Here is a 9336-nt window from a genome sequence, read left to right on the forward strand (position 1 = left end):
ATTGCCCTTTTTGTCGGTTAAGAAATTATTATTAAATTAAATGTATGTACATAACAGCAAACAATCACTGATTAATGGGTTTATAATATAAATGTTTATTAATAACAAGGTCTCAGTTTGCATTAAAATAACCTTAAACTTTGTTTGAATTCAAGATATGTGGGTATAAACCAAATTCTCTTCAAGCCGGAAGATTGCGATTCTGATTATTGAAATGCAAAAAAAATAAAACTATATTATTGATCTCTGTAATTTCTTTTGGCACTTTATACTGCAAATTAAATGTGTCACAACAAAGTTAATTTTTTGCTTCCAAGCTAACGGCGCAAATTCAAATTGAAATTCAAGTTCACATACGCTTCTGTTTTTTTGTCACACCCTTCCTGCTGTTAATCCAGCACAGTCGCGGTCAACAAATAAGTTGTGAAATAATTTATTTTTCAAATATTGTATGGTAAGAATTATACAAGTTTAAAACTAAATTGAAATTTCTAAAAAAAAAAAAATATGTAAATATTAAAACTCTTTATTTGTTATAAAATACTCCATGTTTTTTAAACATACAAATTTTATACATTTTACATTAATATGAAACATTGTACAGGATTTTTCAACCCATAATTCCGTAAAAAGTGCTTATTAAAATAATTCGATGAGTCGAGTGATACCCTGCAGTCAACAGCTGATGGTGCGCCGCCGCATTCAGGCAAACACTCACACACACACGCCGAAGAGAGCGCGAGATAGGTTTATTTTGTACTCCCTCTCGCACGGCGCGTTGGGCTCTCGCTTTTGTCGCTCGGCGATCATTCCAAAGCTAGTCACCCGCGCGCGGAGTTCTTTTTGCCGCGTCGTTCCGCAAATAGTTTTATTTTGTTTTTACTTAACTTAATTTCGTTCCATTTGACTTTTCGCGAGTGACGTCGCCGTTTTTATGGGAAAGTGCGCACATATGGAAATCGTAAGGAAATAGTTGTTGTTTAAGCAAAGACACGCGTCGCCTTTCCGCGTGTCTCTTATTTTTGTGGATCACCCGAAAGGCGCCATTTGAAAAGGCAACAGCTGTGCGGCAAAAATACATAAAACGTATATGATCAAGTGCAAAAAGCTGGCGTTGTTTAATAGAATTTAAATTAAAAGAAAAATTAAACCGAGGAAACGTGCAAAAAGCTGAGAGAGCGGTGCGTGTGTGTGTTTGTGAGCGGCGCTCTCTTCTTATTTATTGCGCAAGCAAAAGAGAGCGTTTTATATATATTCCTTAAATATTTATATGCATGTGTCTGTGCGTACCTGAAAATATACATATATATATATTTTATTTGATTATTTTCATTTGTATTAGAAGCAACAACAAAGCCGTTTGCTGAATAAGTAGAATTTGAAGTGCACTTTCTTTGTGACCAAAAGATCGCTCCAAACTTCAAAAAGCGAGCAAGGCTATATAGTTTTGTATGTCTGTGGATTCAGAGCGCAAGCGTCGCGTCGCCATGCGAATGTTAATGAAAAACACAAACCCCTAAAAATCGACGGCAGCTAACAAAAAAACAAAACACAAAAACATCACAATCACAACATTATCACACAAAATATAACAATACTAAAACCAACAAGTCAGCAAACGGAAACTAAAGCAGCAGGCAAGTTCATCAAAAATATTGACTACATAATACAGTACATTCGCTCACCAAACTGATAAGGCCGAAGGTAAAAAGTACTCGATTTGCCAACTCTTTGCGATCTGCCCTCTCGCTCTGGCCCAGTATCAGCTGCACTCTGTGGGAGTGATTGGGAATATCCGATAGTGCATACCCTGCAGTCAATTAGAACCGTTTCTATAGCAACATTATTATGTATATTTTTTTTGCTTTAAGAAATGAGTCAGTATAACTATTTTTTAAAAATTGTCGGTTTCGATTAATCTTAAAGAAATTGTTCATAACTTAAAAATAAAAAGATGGTAATGAATCTGGTTTGCGAGCTTCAATGATTAATTTTTGGGTATTTTTGTAAACATTATCAGACTTTATATGAAAACCGGAAAAGGAATACGACTGCATATAATAACAAAATTCCATTTTGTAAATTTGTTGTCTTAGTTTTAATTTTATTTAATTCATAATATACATATGGCACTCCTGTTTTATTTACATTTGCCTAAAAAAAGGTGCGAATTAGAGCTTAGGTGTTCCCATTCTTTTATGTTATCGACGTAGAACACTCCTTTGATTCTACATAAATCGCAAAAACGATGAATTTGAGGCATGGCCAACAAATAATTATTTTAAACGAGCTTCGGGGCTTCATTGAAGTGCTAGGAATTGTAAAAAAATTTTAACGGTCAAGAATTTTAAATAAATTTAAAAAAGCAAAATTACAAATGTGTTACATATTTCGAGAAACTTGGAAGTTCTTATGTATTATGGCCGAATATCTGCGTGTAATCTTTGAGTGAGACCACAATTTCTTTATTGCAATTAGGTCCAATTGAAATTCTATATTCCGAATTTTGTTTAATTATGTTCGTTCGTCGTCTTTCCGTTCTCTCTTTATTTTATGTATCTTAACAAATATAAATTCAATTCTTACTTTTTGAGCTGTGCCATATTCGTGAAATGAGCTTGCTTATTTATCTGTACAGTTGTGTTGAGATACAAATTGAACTAACCTAGTACACCTAATACTCACTCTAGAGGTCTGGCAGATAAATATGTATACACGTGCTGGAGATGCCATATCTCTCGTTATCATAGGCGGTTAATCTAACGAGTACGTGAGAAGGCTAACAAGCTTCGCGTGGATTTATGTAACATTCATAGCTCCAAAATGACGGTGCTGAGGCCAGTTTTCACTATCCGAAAGTCTTATCAAAAGGTGCTACATAATACACCAAGAAATACCCATTCTCATCCATTTGGCGGCGTAATTTGCTTTGGGCCCGAACAACTCAGTTCGATTCGTTTCACAACCGGTTTGGGTTCCTGCAGCTAACACTCATCTCATATTGGAAGAGGCATCGGGGGTACACCTCACAGGAACTCCGTGCACCTAGCCATCAATCAAAGTTACAGTCAATCTTCTATAACTCGAACTTCCCAGAGGCCAATAAAAGTGGCCAATCTAAGATATTGACTTCATTACTCGATTCAGACTCTAATAGTTCGAATATCTGTAAATTTAAGATAGTTAAAGATGGCACCTTACTAAAATATAGCACCAAAAATTCTTTAATAAATTCAATAATTTTTGAAACAATAAATTTCACAACATAGTAAAGTAAATTTTTTTTTATTCCTTATTTTTGAATGTTTTAAATTAGAGAAGTTCAACTGTATATTTCTCTATGAGTATGTGCACTCGGACAACAATGCGTCGTCAATGAAAGCCGCAAACTGGTTTCGGCCTAGGAAAACCAACGCAAACAGTAGTGCAAAGTTGGCCGGTGAAAACGCAGTGAGCTCGACCACCACATACCCATCCACTTCCCAGAGCATCTTAAATATCACGGTTTTAATTTCATTGTAAACAAAAAGAATCGCGCCAGAAGGGCACCCAAAATATTGTTTATAATTTTTTTTGTTTTGAGCAATATGATAACTGACATTTGTCGTTGACTATTAAATTTCGAGCAGCACAATTATAACTTAAAATAAATATAATATTACCTTGCACGTGTTGCACTGAAGTCTTTTAAGAAAAGCTTAATTTTTTGGTAGTCTTGCTAATAAAATCGTAATAATAGGATACTTTAAAAAGAAACTTTAGTACGTTCCAATGCAAAATTTAGAAATCTTCCTAAATTCCTTATCCTTTTATTAACTATTTTTAAATCTTTAACTTTTTAAACCGTTTTATTGGGTACCATCTTTCAAACTCCATCCGACTACAATCTTTCTTGACCAACTCTCTCGTTTCGCTATCATATCGATTGTTTGCAAGGTAAATTTGATCAGTCAATTGAAAAGTTAAGTACGCACTCGTAATGGAAGGGTTTTGGTCCACCCTGGCGTGAACTCTTCGAACAGAAGCAAACGGCAAGTGGTAACGTAATACCCGATCGGATTGGAGAGATAAACATAAGCGAATCAATGCGGAGTCAAGACCAAGTGAATCATAACATCAAATCTGGTTAGTGCTCCTCCACGCACAATGAAATTTGAAATCGGCAACGGAGCATAGCGAATAATCAAACGAAACCGAAATCGATATCCGTATCGAAACGCAGGGCAAGTGCAAGGGCAGAAATAATTTAAAAACATTGGCAAAGATCAGTTGACAGGACAGTGAAGACTCGTCTAAATTTAACCACAATGCTGGCGGCTAATTGAAGCTTTGGTAGGGACTCTCATTTTCATGGAAACAGACGTTTGAGGGGACTGATTGTTATTGATATTCTGATCATGGCTTCCCATGCGGTTACGATCATTGAAGTGTGCGGTTGCTTAAATCCTGCACCGAAAGAAACCTCGAGATTCTATAACTTGAAGTTTATAAAATTTGAACTATGTATTGCCAATTGGATGAGGTAAAAAATGTAAAATGTTGCATTTCAGGCATTAATTAAAACTGTTTTAAAAGGTAAATAGTATTTACTAAATAGCTCATATTTATCTCTCTGTTGTTCTTCCAGTGTAGCATTGGATACAGATATATGGGTACTTAACTGAGCAGACTCTACAGAGAACAAATATTTCAGACATTTCTGTTTTTTGTTTACCACAGTTTGCACAATATATCTTCGAAGTCGGCTTCATAAGCCATTCAATTCACGTTTCGCCATGAATGTTAAGTTACAATGGTCAACACAATTTAAAACAACCCATTTCGAGCTGGTGAGCTATTCAGTGTTAGGAATAAAGGGGTCTCAATGACACGACCACATCATTATCATGGTTGCTTGCACTTTGTACTAAAATATTATTAACATCTGTGAAAAATCGTAAGTACGCTTTTAAAAAAGGCCCAGAAACTGAGACAAAATGGTCACGTACATTTAATCAGCTTTAATGGAAATATATGAAAATATATGCTTGGATATGAAGAAAAGTAAACGGAACTAAAAGCTGATCAATGTGTGATGGTTTTTCTGAATAGTTTAGTAAATCTTTTAAAAGTTTAATTAAAATGGTAAGAGTATTGCTTATGTAGCTACCGAAAATGCGCAGCAAGCCATTATCTACCGATAAAATCAAATAAAGCAAAAATAACGTCGAGAATATCGAATGATTGATTCCTTTTATTTTCTTTAGCGTTGATAGCAATGCAAACGAACTCGCTGATTCTTGGAGAGTTTTGTTTATTGTGTTTAGACCTCTTCAAGCTATAATTAATATCGACACATAAAAATAGAACAAAGTTTGGGTATCTTGAAGTCGAAATGAAAAGTTCTAGCACTTTTCTCAATTGAGTTCTCAGCTCGAACATAATTGGCCTCGACTACCAGATATGTACGAGTATTTTGAAGCGAAACGGGCAATGAATCATAATAACAATTTTTGTTTGCTTTCGGGAAGTTCTACTGAAGTGGCATTGACATTGATAAAGACAAGGGTACAAGTGAATAAATTTTAATTGGCTGATAAGATCGTTCTTTAAATACTCCGAAAGCAATAGATGCTTCTCTCTATATAAAAATGTCACCAGAAATGTGTAAAATGATAACGTCATAATTGGAGGATCGCAAAAACATTGATTTGAAAGTGGACAATTGAGTGTAGCTAGTTGGGCCAGTCATCCAACTATAAATACAGATTACACTGCCAAATCAGAGACACAATCCACTCTATCAAGAAAGAAACGAAAAATGCCCTGGCCAATGCAATCTCTCGGATACATACGGCCGTTGGAAACGGAACCACAACACTCGGCCAACCCGACCAAAATCGCACAGCCATGCCAACGGGAACTCAGACAAGTGCGCTTGTCTGGGCTCTTTTTTCGGTTCGGAATCTTATCACAACGCGATGGCTGTTGACTGTTGTTTTTGAGCTTTGCTGGAAATAAAAATTGCTGGCGATAACATTTAGGCAATTTCACTGCTATGTCCCTCTTTTCTGGCCCGGTTCAGTTCTCCGGGAGCAGCTAGCTCATCCCATCCACATATGTCAGTTGTTTCGAGTGTCAGTCGTAAATTGGAATTGTGTCGAGCAGAGGAGATGGACTTCTGATGACGCCCGCTGCAAGTATCTCCGAGTGTTGGCTGTGTATCTTTGGCTAAATGGGCCACGTATCTGCAAGTCCATGTTCAGCAAGAAGGCACTTAGAGAAAATATTCACTAAAAGAAAATAGGCAAGAGTTAATTGCTACTGAAGAAAGTGCATTTTTAGTTTCCAGATATTGAAAAATAATTATGTTTTGGCCTTTACTAAAAATTTAAAAAAAACAAGTAATGGTTTAATTCGTAACCAGAAATATCAAATTGTTTAAAAAGTTATTATTTTGATTTTGGTTAAGTTAGACTTTAAAAGGAATATATTATTTGACCAAAATATAATTATTATTATTTCTCAATCTTAATCTGAGTGTAGATTAAAAGTATATTGATTCGTGTCGCGAGCGAAGTATTATTGCGGGGTATAAGAAACTAGAGTGAAAGTTTTACTTGTGCAATATCTACTGTACCCGAGATAATGGCTCCCCCAACACCCATAGATACCAACCCATACAAACGCATGATATATGCGATTACTATTTGCTTTTTTGCTGTACTGCTGAGTATTGGGTCGCGTTTATCAATGTTTCGAGTCGCTGCCGTCCTTTGGCGATGATAAATTGACAGCCTGCACTTGTCCAACGTTTTCGTTTAGTACTCCGCCGTTTTCAGATACTGCTGAGGTCACTGTCACTTCGAATGGGGAAAATGTCAGATGCGATTGATCGCAGACAAGTCGGATATTCTCGGTTTTACGAGCTGAAATACTGAATACTTTGAGTGAAAGTAAAAATGATCATTAAAAGAGTAAAAAGTTGATTTAAAGATTTGTAAAATACTATACTTTTGTTTGGATATCAGCTATCTTTTTTTGTTTCACTAAACTCTTAGCATCTAATGTAAAATATGAAATAAATAAATGAACCCAAAGGCCGCTTAAACTGTCACTGTTCTCTAAGAAACGAGACTCTTGAGAACGACACAAATTCATAACATAAACACCTGAAAGATAAAATCTTACAATGTTAGCTTGGCCTTTTCATCTTTATACTCTTTAAAAATACGCGTGTTATGGAAAGTGATAATGACACAGATAACGTGAAGATTAGACATAAAAATATATATTTTTTTAATTTAATAGGATTCAATTTAATAAAATAATGTATTTAAAACGGTGTTGTTAATCTGATACAATATTGGATATCGGAAAAGGGGAAATCTGAAGAGAAAACCCCCATTGAACCTTGAGTTCACTGTTTCGTCGTATTCTTTCTGTTTACTTATTAGATTTACTCGCACAACCACAAGTTGATTGATTTCGCCATTCGAAAATCGCCAAAGTGGTGACTTTAGGGGGCTGATAGCTAATGGGAGAGCCGAACCCGACAGTAAATGCTGACCGAGCGAATTACCCGACTTTTAATCAGTTTATTAACGCCTCTTTCTCTATTTTCCAGGGGTTTGAAGTCCGCTGGCTTCGGAATGTATTCCAACAAGGAGACAAAGAGCGCGGCAAAGGCCCAGAAAAAGACGCACAAGGTGACCAAGAAGCAGCAGCAGCAGCAGCAGTTGCCAAATGGCAATAAAGTCAAATCACCAGCGAATGCCAAGAATACCCAGCCAAATAATAACAATAATCAGGCCAACATCAACAACAACAACAACAGCAATATAGTGCCGAATAACAATAGTAAATCTAATACGTTGCCAGTTAACACGGCCCAGAAATTGAAAGAGCAATACGAGGCGGAAAAGAGGAGCAAGAGTCTTATAATGGGCGGTGCTACCACCTTGCCGGGCTACGAAAATGTTCCCAAAATGGAGCGATCCAATAGCTTTTCGTTGCGCACCAAGCTGAACAAACTGATTAATCACCTGACGGGCAGCAAGGAGAATCTATCGAGGACCGATAACGACGGAGATTCCAGCCGGACACCCTATCTATTCACCCGCAGTCGTTCGATGATCCAAATGAGGCGGCCGAATCGTCGTAGTTTCATCGAACCCCAACTGGAGCAACTGTCGGAGGAAACGGAGAAGTCTGGGGGGGATCTCACCTCACCGGCATCACCGCGAAAGACCTCGGTGGCCGACTTTGAGGTCAGTTCGCCGGTGCTCCTGCGAAGGAGTGAACTCACTTCATCCGTAAGGACACCGGCACGTCGTCAATCCGCCCAGCCCTTTACATCGACTCCTTTGGAGGAGGTGCAGCCGCCGGGTCAACGCAAGGGATCCGTGATGTCGCTGAATCAAACGGAACCACCCACCAATCCCCAGCTGAATTTCCAAAAGAGACGATCCAACACTCTAATTGCTTCGTTCAAGAGCACCTTTAGTGGATTCACCGGCAGTAGTGGGGGAGCTGAGAAGAAGGAGAAGATGAATCCCAAGTGGAGCGCCTCGCTGCAATCCCTGCAGGCCATCGATAATATGGTCAGCTATGCCAACATGTCCTTCATCGACTACGACAAGTTGATGAACTATGAGAAGCAGCTGGAGCGTCAGCAGTCGCTGATGAGTTTGGCGGAGCAGCCGGTGCCCACGGCCACCCAATTGCCACTGCCTCCCTCTGCGTTGGCCCACTCCCACTCCCATTCGCCTTCGCCACTCGGCGATGCTTCCCGCACCTCCGTCCACCTGGGCTCCTCCCTGGATGAGTCGGTCAGGACGGTGGTGATGCGCAGGAAGAGGAGCAAGAACTCGCTGGAGGGAGCCAGGAGCAAGACCTCCTTGGAGGCCAGGAGCAGCATGGCCAGCCTGAACAGTGCCTACAACCTGGACACCGATTACGAGCATAATCTGGACCGAGTGCACAATGTCTATCGAGAGAGCTTGGACTCGCGAACACTGGAGCTGCTGAATCTGCGATCGCGGAACTCCTTCATCCAGGATCAGGCTGTGCTGTTCGATGCCCTGAATCTGGAGGACGGATCGGTGGCCCGGCGATGCGCCCTGTGTTCGAAGCACATCGGCCGGAGTGGAAGCATGCGGCAGCAGCAGCAGCAGCGGGAACGGGACGCCGTGGACGGGCGAGGGAATCCAATAAAACAGGTGAGTTTCGCCACATTTTCCATCCATTTAAAACTTTACATCTCGTAGAATAGTTTTTTTTTTAAATCTGAAAAAAAAAAAAAATTTTTTATTTGTTAAAAAAATTGTACCCTTTTCAACTTTAAAATACAACAAA

General features: G+C 38.7%; 1 protein-coding gene across 5 annotated transcripts in view; it reads left to right on the forward strand.

Annotated features, from left to right (window-relative positions):
- Positions 1-801: 801 nt before the first annotated feature.
- Positions 802-9336, forward strand: part of LOC108067715 (pleckstrin homology domain-containing family G member 5) — a 53345-nt gene continuing 44810 nt past the window's right edge. For 2 of the 5 annotated variants that reach the window (XM_070215068.1, XM_070215072.1), the window contains exons 1-3: positions 802-961; positions 1343-1637; positions 7607-9200. In XM_070215068.1, coding sequence (XP_070071169.1) covers positions 7632-9200 — 1569 coding nt within the window. In that variant the 5' untranslated portion in view covers positions 802-961; positions 1343-1637; positions 7607-7631. Of the gene's footprint in view, positions 1182-1342; positions 1638-7606; positions 9201-9336 lie in introns of all 5 variants that reach the window. The other 3 variants (XM_070215069.1, XM_070215070.1, XM_070215071.1) reach the window with 3 other exon arrangements.

This window comes from Drosophila takahashii, chromosome 3L (assembly GCF_030179915.1).
Source record: "Drosophila takahashii strain IR98-3 E-12201 chromosome 3L, DtakHiC1v2, whole genome shotgun sequence".
NCBI classification, from domain to species: domain Eukaryota; kingdom Metazoa; phylum Arthropoda; class Insecta; order Diptera; family Drosophilidae; genus Drosophila; species Drosophila takahashii.